The sequence below is a fragment of the Camelina sativa genome, chromosome 7 (genome assembly GCF_030686135.1).
Source record: "Camelina sativa cultivar CO46 ecotype springtype chromosome 7, ASM3068613v1".
Taxonomy (NCBI): Eukaryota; Viridiplantae; Streptophyta; class Magnoliopsida; order Brassicales; family Brassicaceae; genus Camelina; species Camelina sativa.
In genome coordinates, this window is record NC_141886.1 from 27,988,827 (window position 1) to 28,013,986 (window position 25,160).

At 36.5% G+C, this 25,160-nt stretch overlaps 7 protein-coding genes, 1 non-coding gene and 2 pseudogenes across 24 annotated transcripts; 6 read left to right on the top strand and 4 right to left on the bottom strand.

The window, feature by feature from the left end:
- LOC104702718 (cinnamyl alcohol dehydrogenase 2) lies at nucleotides 1–2,043 on the top strand. Its single transcript, XM_010418626.3, has 4 exons — nucleotides 1–192; nucleotides 284–397; nucleotides 779–1,449; nucleotides 1,556–2,043. Exons 1-4 carry the CDS (start codon nucleotides 113–115, stop codon nucleotides 1,756–1,758), a joined length of 1,068 nt encoding a protein of 355 aa, XP_010416928.2. The 5' UTR covers nucleotides 1–112; the 3' UTR covers nucleotides 1,759–2,043.
- A 108-nt stretch (nucleotides 2,044–2,151) lies between these two features.
- On the bottom strand, nucleotides 2,152–3,801 carry LOC104702719 (egg cell-secreted protein 1.2-like). 2 transcript variants are annotated; one of them, XM_087456338.1, is made up of 2 exons: nucleotides 3,205–3,801; nucleotides 2,152–2,268 (listed from the first exon to the last, which is right to left on the bottom strand). In XM_087456338.1, the coding sequence occupies exons 1-2, from the start codon at nucleotides 3,463–3,465 to the stop codon at nucleotides 2,152–2,154; spliced, it is 378 nt and encodes a 125-aa protein (XP_087312464.1). In that variant the 5' UTR covers nucleotides 3,466–3,801. The 2 variants fall into 2 exon arrangements, with proteins under 2 accessions (XP_087312464.1, XP_010416930.1); XM_010418628.2 differs by having other exon boundaries at nucleotides 2,152–2,264; nucleotides 3,201–3,801.
- Nucleotides 3,802–4,365: 564 nt separating this feature from the next.
- On the bottom strand, nucleotides 4,366–4,930 carry LOC104702720 (egg cell-secreted protein 1.3 pseudogene; annotated as a pseudogene). The gene has a single exon (XR_015562870.1). The product of XR_015562870.1 is annotated as an egg cell-secreted protein 1.3 pseudogene (transcript).
- A 3,830-nt stretch (nucleotides 4,931–8,760) lies between these two features.
- Nucleotides 8,761–9,577, top strand: LOC104702721 (uncharacterized). The gene has a single exon (XM_010418630.2). The coding sequence runs from the start codon at nucleotides 8,967–8,969 to the stop codon at nucleotides 9,327–9,329; it is 363 nt and encodes a 120-aa protein (XP_010416932.2). The 5' UTR covers nucleotides 8,761–8,966; the 3' UTR covers nucleotides 9,330–9,577.
- Nucleotides 9,578–10,764: 1,187 nt separating this feature from the next.
- Nucleotides 10,765–15,417, top strand: LOC104704957 (ribonucleoside-diphosphate reductase large subunit). Its single transcript, XM_087459555.1, is given in 18 exon segments — nucleotides 10,765–11,314; nucleotides 11,545–11,606; nucleotides 11,707–11,794; nucleotides 11,897–12,160; nucleotides 12,260–12,500; nucleotides 12,587–12,663; nucleotides 12,763–12,933; nucleotides 13,026–13,118; nucleotides 13,204–13,353; nucleotides 13,445–13,531; nucleotides 13,622–13,786; nucleotides 13,868–13,987; nucleotides 14,072–14,274; nucleotides 14,363–14,512; nucleotides 14,599–14,746; nucleotides 14,880–14,963; nucleotides 15,059–15,116; nucleotides 15,119–15,417. Coding segments are annotated over 18 exon segments (2,424 nt in total). The 5' UTR covers nucleotides 10,765–11,086; the 3' UTR covers nucleotides 15,154–15,417.
- A 731-nt stretch (nucleotides 15,418–16,148) lies between these two features.
- Nucleotides 16,149–16,274, top strand: LOC147941785 (small nucleolar RNA SNORD14). Its single transcript, XR_015563052.1, has one exon. It is a non-coding gene; the product is annotated as a small nucleolar RNA SNORD14 (small nucleolar RNA).
- Nucleotides 16,275–16,382: 108 nt separating this feature from the next.
- Nucleotides 16,383–16,517, top strand: LOC147941786 (small nucleolar RNA SNORD14; annotated as a pseudogene).
- A 427-nt stretch (nucleotides 16,518–16,944) lies between these two features.
- On the top strand, nucleotides 16,945–20,436 carry LOC104702724 (crossover junction endonuclease EME1A-like). 10 transcript variants are annotated; one of them, XR_015562437.1, is made up of 11 exons: nucleotides 17,539–17,718; nucleotides 17,804–17,867; nucleotides 18,090–18,257; nucleotides 18,338–18,485; nucleotides 18,582–18,700; nucleotides 18,947–19,136; nucleotides 19,198–19,261; nucleotides 19,339–19,457; nucleotides 19,665–19,754; nucleotides 19,842–19,956; nucleotides 20,058–20,436. XR_015562437.1 is itself a non-coding variant. In XM_087459557.1 (11 exons), the coding sequence occupies exons 2-11, from the start codon at nucleotides 17,820–17,822 to the stop codon at nucleotides 20,244–20,246; spliced, it is 1,245 nt and encodes a 414-aa protein (XP_087315683.1). In that variant the 5' UTR covers nucleotides 17,584–17,718; nucleotides 17,804–17,819; the 3' UTR covers nucleotides 20,247–20,436. The 10 variants fall into 10 exon arrangements, 6 of the variants coding, with proteins under 6 accessions (XP_087315686.1, XP_087315683.1, XP_087315684.1 ...); XM_087459557.1 differs by having other exon boundaries at nucleotides 17,584–17,718; nucleotides 18,573–18,700; nucleotides 18,947–19,122; XM_087459560.1 differs by lacking the exons at nucleotides 19,842–19,956; nucleotides 20,058–20,436 and adding an exon at nucleotides 16,945–17,312 and having other exon boundaries at nucleotides 17,539–17,671; nucleotides 18,591–18,700; nucleotides 18,947–19,122; nucleotides 19,665–19,758.
- A 213-nt stretch (nucleotides 20,437–20,649) lies between these two features.
- Nucleotides 20,650–21,005, bottom strand: LOC104702725 (uncharacterized). Its single transcript, XM_010418634.3, has one exon. It carries the CDS (start codon nucleotides 20,964–20,966, stop codon nucleotides 20,730–20,732), a length of 237 nt encoding a protein of 78 aa, XP_010416936.1. The 5' UTR covers nucleotides 20,967–21,005; the 3' UTR covers nucleotides 20,650–20,729.
- Nucleotides 20,650–24,693, bottom strand: LOC104702726 (uncharacterized). 6 transcript variants are annotated; one of them, XR_015562433.1, is made up of 6 exons: nucleotides 23,355–24,693; nucleotides 23,138–23,251; nucleotides 22,029–23,057; nucleotides 21,842–21,942; nucleotides 21,660–21,754; nucleotides 20,650–21,290 (listed from the first exon to the last, which is right to left on the bottom strand). XR_015562433.1 is itself a non-coding variant. In XM_019227917.2 (6 exons), exons 1-5 carry the CDS (start codon nucleotides 24,426–24,428, stop codon nucleotides 21,858–21,860), a joined length of 2,205 nt encoding a protein of 734 aa, XP_019083462.2. In that variant the 5' UTR covers nucleotides 24,429–24,620; the 3' UTR covers nucleotides 21,341–21,759; nucleotides 21,842–21,857. The 6 variants fall into 6 exon arrangements, 4 of the variants coding, with proteins under 4 accessions (XP_019083462.2, XP_010416938.2, XP_010416937.2 ...); XR_015562432.1 differs by having other exon boundaries at nucleotides 21,660–21,759; XM_019227917.2 differs by lacking the exon at nucleotides 20,650–21,290 and having other exon boundaries at nucleotides 21,341–21,759; nucleotides 22,029–22,125; nucleotides 22,223–23,057; nucleotides 23,355–24,620.
- Between the last annotated feature and the right edge of the window lie 467 nt (nucleotides 24,694–25,160).

Below are 25,160 nucleotides of genomic sequence, written 5' to 3' on the forward strand. Positions count from 1 at the left end.
TCTATATGTCCCCCACCCTATCAATGCAGGCATAAAGTGATAAAACAGAACCGAATCAATCATTCACAGAAGCAGAGAGAGAGAGGAAGAAGAAGAATTAGAAGAAACAAATATGGTAGATGGACATAAAGCATTTGGTTGGGCGGCCAAGGACAAATCCGGCGTCCTCTCTCCATTTCATTTCTCTAGAAGGTTCCTTTCCCTTTCACCTTGTGACACACTCGTCTCTTCTTTTTTTTTTCACAACTTTTGTATGTTTTGGTATCATATTATTATTTTGCAGAGAAAATGGTGAGAACGATGTAACAGTGAAGATCTTGTTCTGTGGTGTTTGCCACTCTGATCTTCATACCATCAAGAACCACTGGGGAATATCTCGTTACCCCATTGTTCCCGGGTATACGCATTACTTAGTTACCATTTCGTTTATTCATTGTCCCAAATATTCTTTTTTTCTTTGTAGGAGATCTTGGTGAATTGCAAATAAAGAAAAATATTCTGGAGATTTTATTACATAATAGGATAAAAAATGTTAAAATAATAGCATAAAATTGTTTAGGCTTTTAGATTTAAAAATTAATATATTTAAAATGGAAAAATACAGATATAATAAAATTATTTAACATCATATATTCAATTTTTACATTCATCCAAAAAAGTAAGTATATTAACAATCTTACTACTAAGGTTAGCACTTTTGACTTTTGAACAATGGACATGTTCGACTATGATTTTTTACTGGTTATCTTTCCGCTAATGTATTTTGCTAATTTGCTAGGCATGAAATCGTTGGAATCGCAACAAAAGTTGGTAAGAACGTGACAAAGTTCAAAGAAGGAGACCGAGTAGGAGTAGGCGTAATAATCGGCTCATGCCAATCATGTGAATCATGTAACCAAGACTTAGAAAACTACTGTTCTAAACTCGTTTTCACATACAACTCTCGTTCTTCTGACGGAACCAGAAACCAAGGTGGTTACTCCGACGTAATTGTTGTCGATCACCGCTTTGTGCTACGCTTTCCCGATGGTTTACCAAGCGATGCAGGCGCGCCGCTGCTCTGTGCTGGGATCACTGTGTACAGTCCAATGAAGTATTACGGTATGACTGAAGATTCAGGGAAACATTTAGGTGTGAGTGGACTTGGTGGACTTGGTCATATAGCTGTGAAGATTGGCAAAGCCTTTGGTTTAAGAGTTACTGTGATTAGTAGGTCATGGGAGAAAAAGAGAGAAGCAATCGATCGACTCGGTGCTGATGCGTTTCTCGTCACAACGGATTCTCAAAAGATGAAGGATGCAGTTGGGACTATGGATTTCATTATGGATACGGTGTCTGCGGAACATTCTCTACTACCGTTGTTTAGTTTGCTTAATGTGAATGGAAAGCTTGTGATGTTAGGCTTACCGGAGAAGCCACTCGAGCTACCAATCTTCCCTCTAGTTAGCGGTAAAGAAAAGATGATGACCCTTTAATGTTAGGTTTATAAGCTGTAATTCTATGTTTTACGTGTTGTGGAGGTAACTGTTAGGGTTTTGGTGTTTTTTTGATATAGGAAGGAAAATGGTGGGAGGAAGTCAAATTGGAGGGATGAAGGAGACACAAGAGATGCTTGAGTTCTGTGCTAAGCATAATATTGTTTCGGATATTGAGCTCATAAAGATGAGTGATATCAACTCTGCTATGGACCGTTTGGCTAGATCTGATGTCAGGTACCGATTCGTGATCGATGTGGCCAACTCCTTGAGTCCTGCTTGAGTCATCAGCTGATATTTAAAGGAACATGTCGACCAGTCTCGATCATGTCTAGATTCTGAGATTTTTCTGAGGATAGTTACAAAATCATGAATCCGCTTTCTTGTTGGACTTGTTTACTTGTCTTTTATTTCTATGTTAATAGTATTAGGGTTTTGCAAAAACATCACTTTACTACTTGTTTCACAAGTTACTTGTTTGAGAAACTATGTTCGTATTATGCGCTGTTTCTTGACAAACCCTGTTTTAATTTGTTCTAAAATAATTCAATATGATGGTTCTTTGTAATGGTATAAACACAGTTTTAGATACATAAAAAAATAAAATCCAAAGGGAGATGCTAATTATATCATATATTAAAACAATATACTATAACCATTATTGGGTTTGCATACATCAAAGTTTCACAGAGGAAGGCGCCGGAGAAGAACCATCGGAATTTGGAGATTGACAGAAACCGCGAAGAACGTTGGTTTCATCAGAGGTGAAGCCAAGAGAAGTTAACATTGTTGGAACTACAATTTTGACAACATGGCTTCAGCCAACTTTCAGGTGACTTTCCGATGACGTCCGTTATCGGAATGACCGGTTTAAGGACTCTTTGGATTCCTTGTAATGAGCACTATAACATAGTGTAGTTACTTGTCAAAATCGAAGTTATAATGAATGAGAAATTAATCTCCAAAGTGGTTAGCTTGAAAGCTTATAACTACAAATCTTTGCGTTTGTTCCACGTTGGAAGATTGGAAAGTTTTCCCACTAATATAGTGATACACGTATTATGGGAAGAGGACACTACGTTGCATGATATGATGGACCGGACTTGGTTTAATACTTTGGAGTAAATTTATTTGCAACTTATATTACATTTCATGTTACGTATGTTGCATATACTATTCAAAATTTTATTTGCAAAGTCAACTTATCAACTCAAACGGAAGAATAAGTCGGTACGGAGATCTCGCCAACGTGTGAGACTTGATCGCATCTTCACCTCTCCTCAACTTCCCGAGATATCAGCCCACGAGCCCAGATTTTGTGGAGAGCATCTCGTCCTCCTCTCCATATAAATACAGAGCTCTCTCTTTCATTATTTCTCACTTACACACACGCTTGCTAAGGAGAAAACACTCTGAAACAAAGATCCAACTCTCTCTCACTCATCTTTCTCTCACTACAAAAACGTAAGTGTTATCGTCAAGAGTGTATCGTTGCGCCAACGTTCGTTTGAGTCCGTAATCAAGTGTTGTGATACGGTCTCGTCTCGGTTGTATCCTGGGATCCATGTACTCACTAAACAGCCACACTGCGGGGGTTACTTTGGGTTAAGGAAAGAGATCGTATCTCGCCTCCGAGAATCTACTTCTACTCCTTTCTTTTATCGTTTTACATAGGTGTTATAATCGTTATCTCATATTTGGATTTTCGAGGTCCTACAAACATCGCCGGCCAACAATCGGTGGTGATGACTTCGACGGCGTGACAGCAATCAACGCCGAGTTTGGTCTCACCGTTAAGGAAGAAGAGAACGATCTCGTTGGTGCATGATTTGAGTTCATACAGTGCGTCCCAACACTCCATTAGTCCTCCTCCGTTGAGCCTTGCCGTTATGTTAGTGGAATCCACCGTCTCAGGGAGTGTTCTGCCGGAGATGTTGAGAACAAGGAGAAGAGTGACGATGACGAAGAGGAAACTTTTATTAGAAGCCATTATTCTTATTTTGAGTTTTGGCGTGTTGTGATGGTTGAGTTATAAGAGTTCTGTTTTTATAGTGTGGTTTTGTATGGATATGAATCTTAGTGGTGATTTAAGAGTAAATTAAAAGGTAGATTAGTGGGAGGAATGGGAAAGGTCAAAGGATCGACGGTGAATGGTTTTCCAGTATACTTAATCATGCATAGAACTTCATTTAAAGCATGATGAGAGGAAATGTATTTAATATTGGCTTGAATGGAAGTGAGTAACGGGTCTATTGGAGATGAAGGTTTAGCGTCGTGTTACAGATTACAGAAGGTGAGCTTTCTTTTACTAATTTAACTTTGTTACTACTCGTTAATCGTTATTACTTAATGGAATGTGTCAGGCGATATGATCCTGGTTTCTTTAATATTATTTTCTTGTAAAAATATGTACTTTTAATAACTTAATTGCATTATATAGCTGAACTTCTTTGCTAGGGTAATATCATTATCCATCATATATTGTGTAAACTATACGGGTTCAAAACGTATGGTCATATTACCTTCTAATCTATACCATTATCTAAAACATATATATTTGCATATGGTCAAATCTTCGCAATATAAACGAATGTGTTGTTTTCTAGCTAGTTTGCTTGTGTCGAATGTGTCTTACAAACGATTATGGTTCTAAATTAGAGATTATAAGGTAGGCTGCCCAACCGTATAAAGTAATTATCTTATTCCACAGGTTACTTCTCTGAGGTTGTTTCTATAGTTTACTATGCTATGATTCTTAACGGTTTGAAGTTATTCCAGGTCGGTGGATCTTTATCATCGTAAAAAGACAATGGTAATCCCAATTAACGCAAACGTTTTTATTCCAAACTCCAAATCAGTCAACTGACAATGACATATTCTCATCATACCATTAAAATAAAACTATATATATATTAAACCATTACTAATGTCCGCATACACCAGGGAGGAAAATGTATCAAACGTTGACAGGGGAAGGAGCCGGAGAAGAACCGCCGGAAGTCGGAGATTGACAGAAACCACGGAGGACATTGGTTTCCTCAGATGTAAAGCCAAGAGAAGTAAGCATCGCCGGCCAGCAATCGTTGGTAATGACGTCAACGGCGTTACAGCAACCGGTGCCAAGTTTGGTCTCCCCGTTGAGGAAGAAGAGAACGATCTCGTTAGTGCAAGATTTCAGCTCGTAGAGTGCATCCCAACACTGCATCAGTCCTCCTCCGGTAAGCCTCGCCGCAATGCTGGTGGAGCCTGCCAACGCTGCTGGGAGTGTCCTGCTGCAGGAGACGTTGAGGATGAGGAGAAGAGTGACGGTGACGAAGAGTAAACTTGTGTTAGAAGCCATTGTGTTTTTCTTATAGATTTTGTGTTGTGTTGTGAGATGATGATGGGGTCTTGCTAAGACTTGTTGCAATATATATATAGTACTCTAGTGAGAGGAGTTTGAGGTTTAATTGAGATTAAAGGTGGTTTTAGTGGGGGAAGTGGGAGAGGGCTGAGAGTTAATGAATATACTTATCTCCATAAATCATTGAACTTAGACAACGCACGATTAGGAAAGTTACAAGCGAAAAGTTACAATCTCCATAATAGACGTTACTGTAATTTGTAACGGTCTTAATTATGGAAAGTTATAAGCGAAGAGTCGATTATTTTACTTAGACAAATATAAACATTAGGCAGTAAACATCATCAAAGTGGCTGTAGTTTAGTTGTTAGAATTGTACGTTGTGGCCGTGGAGACCTGGGCTCGAATCCCAGCAGCCACACTTTTGGCCGACTTGGGAGCTAAGAACATCTTATGTGGACTATTTATTTTATGCACGTCCATATACTCGCACTCAAACCGTCAAACGTATACTTTTAGGCATCATCTGATTTGGTTAGAAAGATTCCGGTACATGCATGAACTATGTTGTTTATCATTGGATATCCTTTCCCGTATTTGCTCACTTTCAGCCATTTGATCTATACTCATTGGCAAATTTATCATCCCTGAGGTAAACAAGCCATTACCATTATTAATTAGTTGCATGTAGATAATAATGTTGGAACCAAAAAGATCTAATCTTTTTTCTTTTGGGGATCAAAATATCGAGTCTTTATAGTGTTTAAAATCAAAATATGCAAATCTTGAAATAGATCAATCAAAACTGTAACGTTGTTTCTTTAGTTTGTTACTTTATTGACAAATCATTAACTATACCCTTCATGCAATGTTCATGTCTATAGTAACATGTATAATACAAATGCAATGGGGCAAAGTGGGAATCGATGATTGGTGGAGAAACAAGAAGTTTTGGGTTGTCGAAGGAGTCTCCTCCCATATGTTTGCGCTCTGTTTCATGGTTTACTCTTAAAGTTCTTGCAGGAGTCAACACAAACTTTACAGTCACATAGAAGTAGCAGATGATGGAGAGTTCTTAGATAAATGGATATCTTTGTTGATTCCTCATACTACTCTATTGATCATTAACATCGTTGGAGACATGAAGTCATTCTTGGCGTTTCGCATGGGATCGATAACGGATATGAATCTTGGGGACTGCTTTTTGGGAGATTGTTCTTTGCGATAATTTAAGTGTTCATTTGTTCCTCAAAGGGGCGTTGCTTGGGAAGCAAGATAGAGTACCAATCATTATTTTGGCTCGCGATTCTTCTTGCTTCGATCTTGGCTCTTTGTGGGTTAGAGTCAATCCGTTTGTGTCCACAGACGGACCAGTCCTGGAGATCTAATGTCTCGACTGATAAAAACTGATGAGAACAAGGGTTTCCTTTGTTTATCAAAAAAAAAAATAAGGGTTCCTTTTCTATAAGAAGAAAGAAAGCTGCAGTCTAACATGGTGAAAGATCGGAGATTTGAATCTCCTCTCGGAGTTTTAACGATTGAATGAAGCCATGTGATGATGATGATGATGTATTGATGATGATGGTGATGTGTGCTCTTTTGGTGGTGGGTAATGTGTAGAGACATAAAGAGCTCTGTGCAGTTTTACGTGTTACGTTTTCTTTTAACTCTTTTCTTCATTATTTTTAATTGTTTTGTCATGTAATACATAATTAGTGTTTTTCATTTTGTTTCTTAGCGTTACCATCTATGGCCCTTTTGTAGATGATAATCAATTAATTATAGTAAGAGTTCGAATGGTGACGGTGGTCAAGGCGGCTAAATTCGATAGCAGTTTAATCTGTTTTATTTTTTGAGTAGACAACAAATTAACTTTGCAGACCAACTCTATTTGAAAAGATGGTTTTTATTTTTATTTGATGAATGATAAACAAAAAATAATTTAATCCGTAAATAGATTTGTTAATTGTCATTATCCTTTAAACCCTAAATTTGTCTAAAAATAGATTATTAAAGTTTATTTCTATCCCTTCGTTTTGATGTTTTACTGGATCAATATCAGATTTGGAGGTTGAATTCCACATAAATTAATATATATGTTTGGTTACAAATCATTTTAGCTTGTTGATGAAAGAAACTAATTATCCCCTATATAATAAAACGGAAGTACACAACATTGTTTTGTAGACAATATAATTTTAATAAATTGGTTACAAATAGGTTATAGATTAAATTTTATATTATTTGTATAGTCTGAATTTATTGTTTCCAAAAATCTTAAAGAGAATATTCTAAAGAATCATTTGATATCATCTAACTTACCATATTAATTTTCTTTATTAAATTATTCATCAAATAAAATCATTTGATATCTAACTTAACATATTAATTTGTTAATTATTATTATACTTCACCTCTCATTTTTATATATGAGTCTAGTTTGTGAAATAAATAAATTCTCATATTATTTATTATAATAAAAAATAGTTTTATTTCCGGATATACCATAAGATGATTTTTTAAAAACAAATATAAATGATTCAATCTATAAAATATTTAATTTTTATTAATATTATTTTTTAAAAATAATATCTATTGAATTAAAAATTTTACTGAGTAACGGGTCAAAATTTGAATATTTAAATTTAATTTCATACTTTTTTGTTGAATTTTATAATTTTATAAAACATAATAAACTTTAAATAATTTATTTTGAAATATTTTTAAAATATTGAAACTTGATATTAAAGTTAGAAACTATAAACACTCTAAATTGGTTTGTTATAGCAATGTCAATAATATGTCACTATAATATGAAAGAATTTTAAAAAACCAATTATATTAAAACAAAAAGTATAACAATATATTAAATTACTCATAATATAATAACTCGCTTTTTAAAAACCAAATTTACAAAATTATGTCTTATAATGACATTCAAGTCATAAGGTAGAATATACATTGTTGAAATAACTTCACATACATAAACTAATACAACATATTAAAATTTTAATTTAAAATAGAAAATATACAAAATTTTGTATAAAATAAAATTTGACTAGTGTTATAACACCGGTACTTATCTAGAATCATTAACAATATAAAACTTACAAATAAGTCTTTTTTTCAAATCATCATATTTAACATATGATTTTATTATAATATTTTATCCAAAAAAACTTTTAAAAATAATCACATAAATTATATTTTATAAAAAAATTACAATGTCAATAAAACGAATTTAAACTAGTAGTAATTTATATGGATAACAAGTAAAATTAAGTACATATGGTGCAAACATATTTTTTGTGGTTTTTTTTACTTGTTAGGTATTTATAGTTTTATACTATTTTCACAAATTTTTTTGACAGAAAATACAAGAAAGAGTAAAGACCAAAAACTACATAAACCACCAAAAATTAGGAGACACAACATGCATAAACTTTTTATTGTTGTTCTATTGTAAACTTGTTTGCAGAATCCTTCATTGTGATCATGATCATCATTATTCATTAGTTACAAAGATACATTATTTACGGTCAAATATCGCCAAAGAGTTTTTTTCAAAGAAAATAAAAAATACAGATTCCGGAAAATAAAATCCTTCAACGAATAAAACTTGAGCACGTGGATGAAGGGCCCACAAAGGTGACAATCCCATATTTGGAATCGGAATTAGCTTACGTGGAACCCAACATAATCGTGTAATATAAGTCAAACGCATGAATCTCTCTCTCTCTCTCTATATAAGCTTTAAGTAAACCTCATAGAAGAAGTAACATACTAAAGCTTTCGTAGCCGTTGGATCAACGAGACAAAACTTCATCTGAGGTACTAAAACTTGCGACTGATCAGATTCTAGAGATACGATAAACACGGTCGCACTTGATCATTACCCTCTCTCTTTAGTTAAGAAAAAAATTAAAAATAATATCAGGAGACACGTTCTTCTTCTTACGAAACCGACTTTGTAGTTTCTTCCTTTTTTCCATTACACAAATACGAAAAAACGACAAGACAAAAACAAAAGATAATAAAAACTTATTGATAAAAGCTTTAGATATTTTATAAATAAATCGATTCTCGCGTTTGTTTAACTTCTTGTTTATTTATTTTTCTTTTCTTACAGATTAATTCATTTCTCCTACATGAACGATCGAATGGGGGAAACAGGATTCTCTAGAGAATCATCGGCGGCGCCAGAGATCGTGCTCTCTGAGACGGAGATGGCGGCGGCGGAACAGCTTATGCAGCTAAGCGAGGAAGAAACGGTGAGCTGTAGCAGCAGCACCGGTGGAGATTATGGCGGCGGAAGAGGAGGAGGCGGAGGCGGAGATAAGACAAGGCATGAAGATGTTGTTAGCTCGAGAATCGGAAACGAGCAAAACGACGGCGTACGCTGTGATTCTAATCTTGGCCTGAAGAGGAAGAGGGAGATGGCGAAGATGAAGGAGAAGAAGTTTCGTTCTCTCGAGTGTATTTACAGAGCGACGAAGGAGATGAGGGGTTAATTAATGGATCGTAGCTGGTTAATTATATCCATCGCTTGCTAATTACGTTTGTTAATCGTTGTTTAGTAACCTGTTCGATGGTTTTTTTTGTTGTTGTGTGTATATGTTTAGTCCTTAATCTAACGTTGGAGCTTGAGAATCTGTGATACTAATAGTTTTTGAAGATCTTCAGATGGAAATTGTAAACATTTTGGTTCCGATATGAGACGTGTGGTATCTTATCTATTATTATAATTTTGTTTTCCTTAGACATTTCTTGACAAACATTATAAAATTTTAACTTTGGTTTGATGAAAGGAGAAGTGTTGTTGATATGTTTTTTTTTTGGATCTGATCTTTTTTTTCCCTTAAATTTTTTAAAAATTATTTTAACGTACTTGCAAATGATTTCGTTTTGAATTTTAAAATTTTGAGTTCTATGATGTGCCAACTAACATCGTTATTTTTTACCTTTTCAAAAGTTTTATAATGGTAAATTGGTAATATTATCTTTGAATTTTGGTGATAATTGTTTTTATTTATTGCAATAAAAATCAGATCACTCTTTTATTTTGTTCTTGGAGTTTTTTCATCAGATTTTTCTAGCTAGTACCTTGATAAATTATATAAGGTTTCCTTAGATAAAATCTTGACTGATAATTCCAATAGAGTTTGCATGCATGACCACCAAATTTTTGGAAAAATATAAAGAGTTTACAGCACACTACATTGATGCTAATTGGAATTTTAAAACAATAATATCGTATTTTATGAATTTTCATTCTTCATATTTTGATATTATTGTTGACATTACTTTCATTATGTTGATGAATAAGTATTGATTAGAGAAAAAATGATCTCTCATATAATACGCCGAAGGTCGCATGTTGGAACTCTAAAAATAATATTACAAAAATTGATTTATTTTCATCACAAACTATCTTACTTACTTTCCAAACAATGTTGTTCCAGTTAATAACATACACAACTAAAGTATTATAAAAAAAGATAACAGTAAAAAACAAGATTTAATTTGTAATATAGAATGTTTTTCTTTTCTGCTTAGATGTTAACTCACATTTTAGAAATTATTCTTCAAGATGTATTAGTTGTGATTGGTGGAACTTTAAATTAAATAAAAAAATAATGTCAAAGTTGTTAAAAGGTTTGAAAGTATAGAAATTATGTTTAAAACATTCATTCAAGTTTTGTACAATATTTATAAAAGGCTGTCCACTTTGAAAGCATTACAATATCCAACTGGGAAAAATTCTCTTAGCATGAATTTATTCATTATTAAATAAAATTTGATAATGTTTAAACAATAAAAGAATATGAATAAATTCCTAGCTTGAATTATCCTCTTTAAAAGAAAAGAGCTGGGGCCCATTACAATACACATTAACTTCATGGGCCAGGTCCACATTCAACCATTAAATTTTTTTTGAAAGAATGAACCCGCCACGTGAAAAAGCCCTATGGCTGTCTTCTGACCTTCTCTTACAAGCTGGCGGGAAAATCCCAAATCTTTTCCCGGGAAAGTGGATTAAAAATTTCGGCCATTAAAGGACAAAATCACAAGAAAGTAGAAACCCTAGAGATATTTCGAAACCGAAGCAACCCCTTTTAAGCCTCCTTCTTATCTCTTTATAAAAGCCATTTCTTTCCTGCAACATCGTTGCTTATATCATCAGACGCCCATCACCTGTTCGATAAAATTCCTCTGAGACCTTTTTTTAATTTTTCTTCTTTCTCCTCTGACCAAAAAAAAAAAAAACATGTATGTGGTGAAGCGTGACGGAAGGCAGGAAACTGTTCATTTCGATAAGATTACTGCCCGGCTTAAGAAGCTTAGCTATGGGCTTAGCAGTGACCACTGTGACCCTGTCCTCGTTGCTCAGAAGGTCTGTGCTGGTGTCTACAAGGGAGTCACCACAAGTCAACTCGATGAGTTGGCTTCTGAGACTGCTGCTGCTATGACCTGTAACCATCCTGATTATGCATCTGTGAGTTATTATTTCTCTTCGATTTGCTTTCTGGGTACTCCTTGATTTTGATAAAGTCAGAGACTTTCATCTCTCTGATTGGATTGGTGTTTGAATTGAACTGTGCCTTCTCAATTGCGATGTTTGGAATTATTTACTGTACTATTAGGTACTTCTAAATATGGACTTGATTCTTGATGACATGATCTGTATGATTTACATGTTTTTTTTGTTCTGTGTTTGTATGTCAGCTTGCTGCTAGGATTGCTGTCTCAAATCTTCACAAGAACACTAAGAAATCGTTTTCTGAGACGTGAGTGTTATCAAGAAGTCTTTATTAGTTGGTATATATAATTGATTTGAGTTTAAGTTTCATATGAGTTGACTTGGATGTACTGTGTGGTACTTTGCAGGGTTAAGGACATGTTCAATCATGTCAGTGAGAGATCTGGACTAAAGTCTCCGTTAATAGCTGATGATGTGTTTGACATAATTATGCAGGTACGAAAGCCTCTGTTGTGATCTCAATTCAATTTTGTTTCTTGGTGTGATACATATGTAACTTGTAGATCACTGACTAGTGCTTTTCTCTGGTTTCTTCAGAACGCTGCTCGTCTGGACAGTGAAATAATCTATGATCGTGATTTTGAATACGATTTCTTTGGATTTAAAACTCTTGAGAGATCATACCTCTTAAGAGTCGAAGGGAAAGTTGTTGAAAGGCCTCAACACATGCTGATGAGGGTAGCTGTTGGCATTCACAAGGATGATATTGATTCCGCGATCCAAACTTACCATTTGATGTCTCAGAGATGGTTCACTCATGCATCTCCTACACTCTTCAATGCAGGAACGCCAAGGCCTCAAGTAAATACCTGTAGTTTGATGTTTTATTATATCTATAATCGGGCTATACTTTTAAATGTTCCTCTGCTGATCTGCTATCGAAAATAATTGACATGACAGTTAAGCAGCTGCTTTCTGGTGTGCATGAAAGATGATAGCATTGACGGCATATATGAAACACTCAAAGAGTGTGCTGTTATAAGCAAATCTGCTGGGGGTATTGGTGTTTCAATTCACAATATTCGTGCAACTGGAAGTTACATTCGTGGCACAAATGGAACATCTAATGGTATTGTTCCAATGCTGCGTGTATTCAATGATACTGCTCGTTATGTTGATCAAGGAGGAGGCAAGAGAAAGGGTACGTATCAGCACCTACTTTGATATCATTATCTGTGCAGTATATGGCCTCTAGTGTATCTGATGTATATTTTGTCATTGGTGAAGGAGCCTTTGCTGTATACCTGGAGCCATGGCATGCTGATGTCTTTGAGTTTCTAGAGCTGCGTAAGAACCATGGGAAGGTAAAGTTACAACCTCTATATTTCATCATGTATTCCCCTCATATGTAAATTTCAATTCAGGCTGATTCAACCTCTAAATACACCTTTTTCCCATTATAGGAAGAACACAGGGCTAGAGACTTGTTTTATGCTCTCTGGGTTCCAGATCTCTTCATGGAGAGGGTCCAGAGCGATGGGAAGTGGTCACTGTTTTGTCCAAACGAAGCTCCGGGTTTGGCAGATTGCTGGGGCGCTGAATTTGAGACACTGTACACGAAGTATGAAAGAGAGGTGGATCCCTATTTCATCTATGTATATGCTGCTTCGTTAGAAACTTAAACTCCTGTTATCTCAATACCAATTATGTTTGTTCAAATCTTTAGGGCAAAGCCAAGAAGGTTGTTCAGGCGCAGCAGCTTTGGTATGAAATATTGACATCCCAGGTAGAAACAGGAACACCATACATGCTTTTCAAGGTTAGTAAAAGTCCTAATTCTGTGGCTACACGTTATATACCTATAACCACCGGTTCATACTGTAACTTTTGTTACTCTACTGTAGGATTCATGTAACAGAAAAAGTAATCAGCAAAATCTGGGAACAATAAAGTCATCCAATTTATGCACTGAAATCATTGAGTACACTAGTCCTACAGAAACTGCTGTGTGCAATCTTGCATCTATTGCTTTACCCAGATTTGTAAGGGAGAAGGTGAGTAGGAAACTGATTTGCCGGTTCTCTTAATTTTCTTTTACTTTGTCACTCGATGAATAGAGCTCTAACATTCTTCATCTCACTACAGGACATCCCGTTAGACTCTCATCCATCTAAGCTTGCTGGCAGTCTGGGCTCAAAGAATCGTTACTTTGATTTTGACAAGTTAGCAGAGGTCAGATACTAAGTATTTGACCTCAAATCTGAAGGAATTATCTCTGTCTTTAGATGTGATGTTGACTTTTTAATGTTTCTGTGTGGCCAGGTGACTGCTACTGTTACTATTAATCTCAATAAGATAATAGATGTGAATTACTATCCTGTGGAGACTGCAAAAACTTCAAACATGCGTCACAGACCTATTGGTATCGGTGTACAAGGTCTTGCAGATGCATTTATCCTCCTTGGAATGCCATTTGATTCTCCAGAGGTAGACTTGTTTTGCATTATATGATCAGCCTTGGAAAATAATTTTGTGCTCTGTTCTTAAGAAGTTTAATTTCTTACTCAGGCCCAACAATTGAATAAGGATATATTTGAAACCATATACTACCATGCCCTCAAAGCATCTTCAGAGCTTGCTGCAAGAGTTGGGCCCTATGAAACCTACGCAGGAAGTCCTGTGAGTAAGGTATGCATCTCAGCCATCAATTATCAGACCACACTTCATAAGGTATTATGGTGAATTGTTAGGCTGACTTTATCCCATCTCTAGGGAATCCTTCAACCTGACATGTGGAATGTAATTCCATCAAACCGCTGGGACTGGGCTGATCTTAGAAATATGATATCAAAGAATGGAGTGAGGAACTCTCTTTTAGTAGCACCTATGCCAACTGCTTCAACCAGTCAGATTCTCGGGAACAATGAATGTTTTGAGCCATACACATCAAACATCTACAGCCGGAGAGTCTTGAGGTACGTGATTAAATCATCTGACAAAGTATGTTTCTGGTTTTCCCACTTACTGTACTTCTTACTCATTGGGTCGTCTTGGTTTGTGCAGTGGTGAGTTCGTAGTGGTGAATAAGCATCTTCTCCATGACTTAACTGATATGGGACTTTGGACTCCAACGTTGAAGAACAAATTAATTAATGAGAATGGTTCTATAGTAAATGTTGCGGAGATACCTGACGACTTGAAGGCTATTTACAGGTATAGCTCCCATTTATTTTTTGTTCTCACTGACTACTATGTCTAGATACCGATATTTGATTTGTTTCTCTTGCAATAAAACACAGAACCGTGTGGGAAATCAAACAGAGAACAGTGGTGGACATGGCTGTTGATCGTGGATGCTACATAGATCAAAGCCAAAGCTTGAACATACACATGGACAAACCCAACTTCGCAAAACTCACTTCCTTACATTTCTATGCTTGGAAAAAGGTACAAACCTTAAACATCTAAACTCTTTTTATGTTCAATGTGAAATAGTTTTGAGATTCTAAAGAGTATCTGGTCCTCACTCATCTTGTAAATACTCATAATCTCACTTATTTTGTTGTTAATCTACCTTTAGGGTTTGAAAACCGGGATGTATTACCTGCGATCTCGTGCTGCAGCTGATGCGATAAAGTTCACAGTTGACACAGCCATGCTCAAGGTAAAAAAAAAAAACAATGCAACACTCTTTGCAATGATTCTTCTAGTGAATTCAGACATTTTACCTATGAGTTGTTGTCGTTGGGCTTGATGTAGGAGAAGCCGAGTGTAGCAGAAGGAGGTAAAGAAGTAGAAGAAGAGGATAATGAAACTAAGTTGGCGCAGATGGTATGTTCCTTGACAAACCCTGACGAATGTTTAGCCTGCGGAAGTTGAAGCTCTTTGTTATATTAGTTTGGTCTTCAAAAGCAAGAAAGTAAAACCATGTCTCGTGGACTTTGGGTCTTTTCTATACTTGCTTGTTGATGATCTGTGTGTATGTTGTTAATAGTTTCCGAATGCTTAACGTTGCTTCGAGTTTTGTGTAATCCAATTTCGTTTTTTCTTTTTCTTGAAACAATGGGTTTGTAACGAGAAAATATATAATCTTATAGTAGATTTTGCATTGACACAAAGGGTAAATTGTAAGAGTATATTCCAATCTTGATACAAAAATGGTTATAGCCAATGCAATTGTAAATTCTTCTACGCACAGAAATTCTTTAAAATATGGTTGACAAAAATGTATCAACTCAATCATTTGTAAATTCTTTATATCAAGACAAAGCTGAAATAATATACTCACAAGGGAGACAAAGCTGAAATAATATACACATTTGGTTAGGAAGCCGTCCTTCAAAGATTATTAGACTCATACAAATATTGAAACTTAACCACCAAGATTTTTTTACATAAAAGATTACAGGAATTTTACTTAGTCCTTGCCGGGGTCATCTCACATCTTAGCTTATGTGCGGTATCTTCAAAGTTCAAACTTGACATGTTTTTGCTGTCGTAGGTAGGCCGTAATAAAGGGCTGAGCTAAGGTAGCCTATCAAGAAATCTAAATGAATGAGGATGAGAAAAGCCCATTTGGGAAAATGAAACAGAAGCAAGAAAGGAAACAAATCTCAGCCGTTTATTGTGTGTAGTCGAAAACATAAACCCTAGTCTGTACACACTAATCCAACGCCGCCTCTTTCTCCGACTATATTATTAGAGTCCAGACCATAGACCCTAGAATTCGAATTTCTGAAGTTGTTTTGCATACGTTTCTTGTCTTTGGTCTTGCTCTTGAAATTGTCTGTTTTTGTAAGTTTGTAACGTTTGTTTTGAAACTATAGAACTCGAGTTAATGGTTGTTAGTTGTCGATGATGATAGAAGAGAAGGCTTGTTTCTCAAAACATTCGCAGTGGCCGCCTAAGGCTTTCGCCTTTCGCCGGGCTTGAGAGCCAATGCTGTTCTTTTATCCTTCCTTGGATGTCTGAGACTCTCTCTAATACTACAGTTTATTTATTATGTTTTGTTATGTTGTTGAGTAAATTGATGATATATATATATATATATATATATATATATATATATATATATATATATTAGGATCGATGAGGATAAAACCAAAAAAAAAAAGGCTTGTTTCTCAAAACATTCGCAGTGGCCGCCTAAAGCTTTCGCCTTTCGCCGGGCTTGAGAGCTAATGCTGCTTCTTTATCCCTTCCTTGGATGTCTGAGAGATCCTCTTCTATCTCTCTTTACTTTTTTTTGATCGGTTTTGTTTGTTTTTAACGATCCTTCTTGGTTTTTACTGCGTCACAAACTTGTCTTGGGTGATATGCAAAGGTGAATTTTAGATAAGAATTATGGTGGACGTTTGGAAAAAAGGTTTAAAAGGTTCAAAGATTATAGAATCAGTTGGGAAGAGAGTTTGGAAGACACTGACCAAACTTTAAAGTTTTGGTAAATGTGGAACATGATTTGGTAACATTAATCACACAATTAAGTTTAATAGAATACGGAAGGAATATGCAAAGATGATATGAAACCAAACTAAGGAGGAGGGAGGATCATACATTAAAAACCCTAACGTTGTTTAACAATCTAAATCGGCAAAATTAGTGTAACCGCGACATGAGACAGCTAAAGAATAAAGTAAACCTTGTACCCAAACACACTCTTTAAATACCCCTGACGAATCAATCGTTTACGACACACTGACTTCTTTCTCTCTATCGATAGTCCCGCCTTCATTGCCTAATTCAAACTCTCTCTCTCACTTGATGAGCGATCTCATTCTGATCTCCGACGGCGAGGATGAAGCTACTCCACCACCGTCGAAGAGGGCTCGAAAGAATCCTACTCCTACGCTTTTGAACTTGGGTTCCGATCCGTCACCGCAGAAACAACCGCCGGGATCTGCTTCTACTACTCCATTGGTCCTCGTCGACGAGGCACCTCTCTTTGACGATGTGAAGTCTTCATTTGCTTCCGGAATCGGAGTTCCTTCACACCGTGAGTCTCACACGTTTTCCGGTTAGTTTACCGTTCCGGAATCGATTTAATCTCTCAACGCGTCTTTGTTAATTTCGGTTCGTCTCCGACGGTTATGCTGAAGTGGTTTCGTTTTATAGGGGAATTGATACTTGGGGAGACTGTTCTGTTTGTCAATTTTTTTGATTACTGATGAATCTTTCAGTTCTTTGTTAGGGTTTTACTGTTTCCACTGAGTTTGTTGTTTTTTTTTCCGAAATCTGATTAGGTAAACGAGTAATATCTCTCGAGTCTGATTCTGAAGACAATTCCGAACCTGGAACTGCAAAGAAGTTGTATGTACCTGTGCATGCTGCTGATTCTTGGAAGCAACCTTGTGGATCCAGTGATGCTGATTCTGATTAGGCTTACTATGACCTGAGAATACATACAAGAATATCTAAGCCAAGTATTTGACGTTGTCTGAACTATTCATCATGTGTGTGATTTGCAAAGGGTAGTCTCTTCATCACTTATGAATGGTTTTGTGTCAGTGATGATACTAGCTGGATGCAGAGCGCTGGTTTTCGATCTACACTGTCTAAAGATCCTATTGAGGTACTTGTTTGAAAACATTCTGCATTCATACCATATCTTCGTGATGGGTGTATATGATTAATGAATTGGTTGGCTCTATATGTGATTCCTAATGCTGTCTTTTCGAGGATTGGGAGTCTTTGTTATTTTGTGCACCGATGGTTACCTTTCTCTTTTGTTTGATCTTACTACTAAATGTTACATAATATGTAACTGTTATTTTGCTTTACTTGCAAAAACCAGGTCGATTCTGACCATGAGAAAGAAGATACAAGCGATGAGAAAATGGGTCGACAGAAGCGGCCTGAAAGTTACAAAAGTACCTATCTTTCTGTTGATGCGTTGCCTAAAAAGAAGGTGTCTAAAGATGAAAAGATCAGCGCGACAGAGGAAAAGAAGTTAAGAAAAGAAGTGAGCTTTATGTTTATTTTAACATAATTTATATATTTTGTATTCCTTGGATCAGTAGTTAATTAGCTTTCATCATCCAGCAAGAGAAATTACAAAAAGCTGCCATGAAAGCTGAAGATGCTGAGCATAAAAAGTTGGAGAAGGAAAAGAAGAAATGGGAAAAGGACAAAGCCCTTAAATCTATTGTCGCCTTGATTGACAATAAACTGATTGAAGAATCTTTTGGAGGTAAGGACTTTCTCCATTCTACGTATCATTCTTCAACATATACCTCTCAAGGTTTGGCTAATTCATCACTAAAGTATGGAGACTCAGTTCCTTCAGTTGATACAGGACGTCTTGTTTCGGGGTTGCAAGAGAAAGGCATTACATACCGTGTAACCTCTAATCCAATTGAGAGATCCATTGTGTGGGAAATTACACTTCCAGAGGATATTGCTCAGGTACGATAAAATCTCAGGCATTGTTTGTCAAATTATTCTTTCTGTGTGTTTCAGTTTTAAGTTTTTTTATATAACCTTCCATCTTAAGAATGAGACATGTGTAGAAAGTAATTGATCAAAGATGACTTCATAAAACCTGACATGGATGGGTTACAGATTATAAATTAAGTAAAGAAATGAATCCCTTAGAGATTATAATGTGAATCAGTATTTTCTTATTCTCTTATCTTCTTTTATCTATTGCAGAGTTTGCCCCTAGGGTCCAAGATTCCATACGTTTTACTTGTGTATGAGGCAGAAGACTTTTGTAATCTTGTTGCTAATAAAGAACTTCTAGAAAACGTCTCCAGAGTTCGTGATGAATACCCATCTTCTACAATATGCTACCTCACCAATAAGTTAATGTCCTACGTAAACAAAAAGTGCGTTTGAGAAGGTAACTTTTTGCTGCATTAATGTTTCCATCCTGACTGAAGCTGAAAAATCTTATCTTCTAGGGAGAGGATTGAGTACAAGGACCCTGCAAATCGCAGTGGTTGGAGTAAGCCTCCTATTGATGAGGTACTACAGTTCCTAATCAAAATGTGTTTAGAGGAAAACTCCTTTTTTGTCGTTAATAAAGATCTGATGTGTTTCAGGCAATCGCAAAATTAACTACTCACTATATTGGAGTACATTCCAGGCATTGTGTAGATGAGGCTGAGGTGGCTGAACATGTTGTTCGTTTAACAAGTAATCTGGCCTATTGCCAAGTCAGGTGCTAATATCTATGCTATTTCAGTTTTGTTTCCAAAGATTTTAATTTGATATGATGCCCAATGAAAGTTCCGTTTCCTTTCCTCCTAACATACAAATCCAACAAAAAATCTTTTGATATAAACCGAAATGGAAGATACAGAAGCTCAAATAGAAACTATCTCTGTGCTGACGTCCTTGATTCCGAATTAAACTGTCTAATGCGCAGGGATAAGTTAACTCGGTGGTCAGTATGCGCTGCTAGTACATTAATGTCCCGGAAGGGAGCTGATAAGCACTTGATTAGAGAGAGCCTATGGTAGAGTAATCTAAATCCATTTTCAATTTCAATATTTGTTAAATCACCTGCTTTGTTTAATCAGTAAATATGCATTGGGTCAAATAGGTTGAAAGTGTTGGTAGCAATACCAAAGGTACCGCCAAGATACGCTTTAGCAGTGTCAAAGAAATACCCATCCTTGAAGTCTCTTCTTGAGGTTTATATGAATCCTAACATGTCGGTGAGTAAACACATACTAGGGATTTGACTTCCCAGTTTGTTTCTAATGGTTTCTGATACAAATTGTGTGGTGTTGTTGGTTTTAAAAAAATTGGGGAATAGGTTCATGACAAGGAGTTTACACTAAAAGACTTGAAAGTGGAAAATTTAGTAGGAGAAGACAAAAAGGTGGGTGAGGCCTGTTCGAAGCGGATATACAGAGTGCTTATGTCTAAAGATGGAACCCTTAAGACTGATGACGTCGTAGATGGTGCTGCTTCCTTCACACCTCGTCCATATGACTTAGACTAGAAGTAAGAGAACATTAAAAAGTCTCATAACTTTCTCTGTCAGACAAAACAGAAGAATGATTGTGTCTGAGATTTCTTTTCCTTTTGTATATGTATGCAAGTTCATTATGTATTGTCCGAAGTATTTAATGTGTGTCCTGAGTCGTTTTATATGTCTTGATTTTGTTAGTAAAGAAAGGTATTGTTGGTTCCGTCTCTGATGCTGCACATCTTAGTTTTCTCGAACAGCCTATTAGTGTTCGATTTATAAGTTTTGGTGTTTTACTCTTGGTTTTGTTAAGGTCATATTTGATCTTGATTCTCTGTTTCTTGATACACAGATGACAGATCCTTTTAGCTTTGTAAGAGGACACAATTTGAGTTGATTCATAAAAAAGAGTCTCAGAATATGTCAGGTTTCATCGTTGTCTCAAAAACGCTTTTATTGATTAGTTTAACATTACATAACTAGAAAGGACCACAAATGCACATAGTTTACAGAGATCTATCCGGTACCGGTAACACCAAGATCCTGCTTCTTGTCATCTTTACCAGCACCAAATACAGGTCCGCCAAGACCAGCAGCATCAGAGACCTTGTCTTGAAGCTTGTCAACTTGAATCCCACCTTCGTCATCCTTTGACTTTAAATCAAGCTTGGTCTTGTTCTGCCCTCCTTCCACCGACTCATACGTTGTAGCTGTTCTTGACCCCATCGGCTCTGCTCCTTGTGCTCCGGACATGGTTACCCGATCTCACGAACTCAATTTCCCCTTTTGTCCACACCAAAACTAATTTTTATACCCTCCAGCCATGGTCTTGAAATCTGCCACCTGGCCAATACGTGGCAGTTCTTCAGAAGTTTAGACCTATCTTGCTGGTCACGTGTCGCAAGTGACTCAAAAGAACTCGGCTTTGACCCTTATCATCTGTTTACATTACGCTTCTTGATTTGTTCCTGAATTAGTCTTCTTTCCTAATCTGTCTCTCACAAGGTGTCACACGATTTTCACTCGGAAACATCCTCTACAGTTTTGTCTATTGCAAAATGATCGAACCCGGGACCCCTGGTTACATTATTTGCTCATCAAAACAACTATATATACTCCATACCAAGTCCAACAATTGGAGAGCTCACTATTAAATCAGGTATACAATTAAGGAGAAATCAAACTTGGCAATCAGAATAATGAAAACCACAAATCCAAGATCCAAAAAATAAACATGTTGCATGCAAACTCAATCCACACAATGGTGGTGGATCATAAACATAAGTAGAAGATGAGAGAATTTAAAAACATAACTTTAGTTCACTGAAGTTGCATTAAAGAGGGATAGGCATACAATATTAAGATTCATCACAGTCGATCGAGTCGAGTCTTTCAATACGCCACCTTCTATTGTATACATAAATGAGAAGAGTTTGAGCCATAAACCTTATTTAATAAGGGAGTTTTCAGTATTCAATTTCAGAGAGGTGAAGGAGAACGCAACTAAGAAGAAGAGTCACTGGCTCCGGTCACATCATCTTCTGCACTACAAGAAGAAAATGAGAGGAATATTGAGTCATAACATAATATATGGTTAAATTCAGAGAGGGAGGCAAAACATTACTCACAAAGACTCATCACAACTTAAAAGGTCTTGGAGATCACGCTCAAGGTACATAAGATAGATGTCTTGAAGTTGCTCCTCTTCTGTTGCTTCCTCACGGTCGTCCTGTTTGAATCCAAAAAAACAATAATTAAGTGATGAAATAACTGAAAGAATTTTTTTGTTTAAATGTCTACAAAATAATCGGTTACCGTAGACATGATTTTTCCAGTGTTAAATCCTTTCTCGCAATGATAACATGAGTAGAATATATTATCCAGGTATGTATCACGGACAGACCATTTGTCCCTGTGAGAAGTATATCCCTGTGTGAGAGTATGTTGATGCTGTTGGTTCTTCACATTAGATGGAAACCCAATACACTCTACATGGCCGCTGAACTTACAGTCAATACATCCGTAGTAAGACACACCACAAGGTCTAGTGCACACACTGCAAGCTCGAGTCACCCTCAAATCATTGTTCCAAAAGTTATAGAGATAGTGACTATGTGACTTGATGTTGCTTGGTACCATCACTGCTTTGATGCAACCAATGTGGAAATTGATTTTGCAAATGGAACAATAATAGCCATACTTTGTTGTAATATTCGTTTGGCAAGCAGTGCACTTGGATTCACTTTCAAGAAGTAAAACTGCTAGCATGTGATCAGAATGAAGTGGATGACCAACTAGTAGTCGCCTCCCAACTTGGATACACAAAGGGTGGTATATATCTTCACACGTCACACATGAAAAAGCTTTTCCACAAAACTTCTCATCACAAATAGAGCAAGCGATAGGATATGACTTTGAGACGATAAGTTGAAACAAGCTATGTTTTTCTTGTATGCAAAGCTCTACCAATGTTCCAATGATTTTCTGACCCATGTGTAATGCACCATGCATTTTCTTATCTTTCAAAACGCAACTGATGTCGATGATAAAATTGCATGTACGACAGAAGAGATTGAACCCTTCTACATCCTTTTTGCATGACTCACACTTTCTTTCCATCCATCTTGGGGAATTTGGTAGAAGGGTGAGAGAATGGTTCAAATGAAATTGATGCCTAGATGGCCGCCCAAGCTCTGCACAAAAATCATGTGACTGGAAGCTACATGTCTCACATTTGCAAGGATTATCATGTATCTTTGTACCGCACATGCTGCAGTTTCCTTCTTCCTCAAGCTCACTCATGTGGACCAGTCTCATCACATGAATATGACTGAAGCTATTAACCTAGAGCATATATATTTGAGACAATTTAGGAGAAGATATTGTTTCACTAGTTTATGGACTATAGTAAAAAATTATCATACCAATAGCTTATCTTCAAATTCATTAGTTCCAAGGTCTTTGAGATTTTGGGATCTAATTGTGTTGTCTTTGCTGCAAGAGTACAAATCTTTCAAGTACAATGGGGAAGGCTCATCCTGTTGGTTATGAGTAAAATTACTAGCTCATCATTTTTGTCAATACATATATAACATCATATCATTATAAGAAAAAACAGAGTTGTAATAAAATATTAATTACCTCGCGTAGAATGCATTCAGTGTGACCGAGAAAATCACATTCATCACAAGAATATGCTGGATGTCCGGAAATTACCATCGTCTCACAAACACCACAATACTCCAAAAAATCGTCCTCGTCCCCGTCCCTGGCTCCGACTCTTTTGTAACTAAGTTGATGAACGTGATACGATTTCTTGAGAACATATTCAGGTATCTCAAGACACTCGGTATGACATCTCAAATCACATATGACGCACAAATAATAGAATCTGTTATAGATAACAGTTTCCTCGCATATTATACATGGGCACTTTATCCTATCATCAACGACACGGTTAGTACTTTCTACATAAACCAGTCTGTGTTCATGAGACTTATACAACAAACCCCTCAACAAGGCATCTGCACATCTCAGGTGAAGGTAAAACTCACATTCTAAGCAACCAAATGGGACACCAGCAAATTTGCGACGACAGGCATTACAACGTTTCCGACCATCAAAAGCTTGTATGTAATCAAGGCGTTTGAGAGGGTGGATAGGGTGAATGGGATGTTGAAACTCAGTGGGTATAAGATCAAGGCAACGCTCGTGAAAAAACATGTAACAGTGAACGCAACCGTAACATATTGCAGTGAAAGAGAGAGGTTGCTCACAGAGAAGGCAAGAGCCTTTGGAATCTGGTCCTGGCCTACACCTTTTGAGCAAGTGTTCATGGCTGTAATGGAGCATTTCTTTGGCTTCCCAACCCGTCGTTATGCTCTTCTGGAGTGCACAGCCCAAATCAAGATAGACCTCACACTTGTCACACTCGTAGTAGTATGTTCCAGAGGACATGTTCCCGCACCCAACGCACACCATGTATTTGGTTTTTCGGTCATCCTCGCCAATACGAAACTCTAGAGGGTGCTCCGGATGGAGATGGTGTGACATCTTTAGGGGAAGGTCCGAGCAAGCTTTGCAGAGATCGAAGTTACAAGGGTCGCAGGCGAATTCAACAGGTTCATCTTTGAAGCAGATGTTGCAGATCCCATTTCCGACGATCTTCGGCGAGGTCAACTCGCATTCATGGGATCCATGTTGGATCTTTCCCATCCCGATGTGAGATAGAGAGAGAGAGAGAGAGAGAGAGAGAGCAAGAAATGAAGAAAGTCAACCAAAAATGTGTTAGGAATTTTCTCTTCTTTTTTTACTAGGACGAAGAAAAATATTCATGGGTAGTTGTGACTTGTGATCGCATTCAAAGGATATTAGGATCCATGTTATGTTGGAGCTATCCCATCCCAATGTGAAACTCAACCAAGAAAATGTTAAAGAATTATATTCGTATCGTGGGATCCATGTTGGAAGCTTTCCCTTTGCAATTTGATTTAGACTTTCCAATTATTTTTGTATGTTTTGTTTTCTGCTTTAATTATGGGTCAAGTTTGGGATTTCGGGTCAGGATCAGTTTTTTATAATGAATATCGGATTAAATTTAATATCATTTTTCAAATATATTTTTTCTTTATTTTTTTTGTCGAAAATATCCTAAAAAAAATACGATGTAGTCAAATACGTATACAACTTTAAAAAACATACACAAACTTTTTTGTTCGCCAATAGAATTTCATTGATAACAAGGTTTGATTACAAAGTGAGATAGAGCTGACAATGACATCAATCATTCTAGAAGTATAAGCCGACAAGCACAAAAAACTCTCGGAGACTACACGAAAAAACCCAAACAACTTAAAACATAACATCCTTTCAATTACAGATCAGAAATTTGAGTTCCAAAAATAGACAATTAAAACTTAAATCTTTAAAAACTAAAGCTTAAAACAG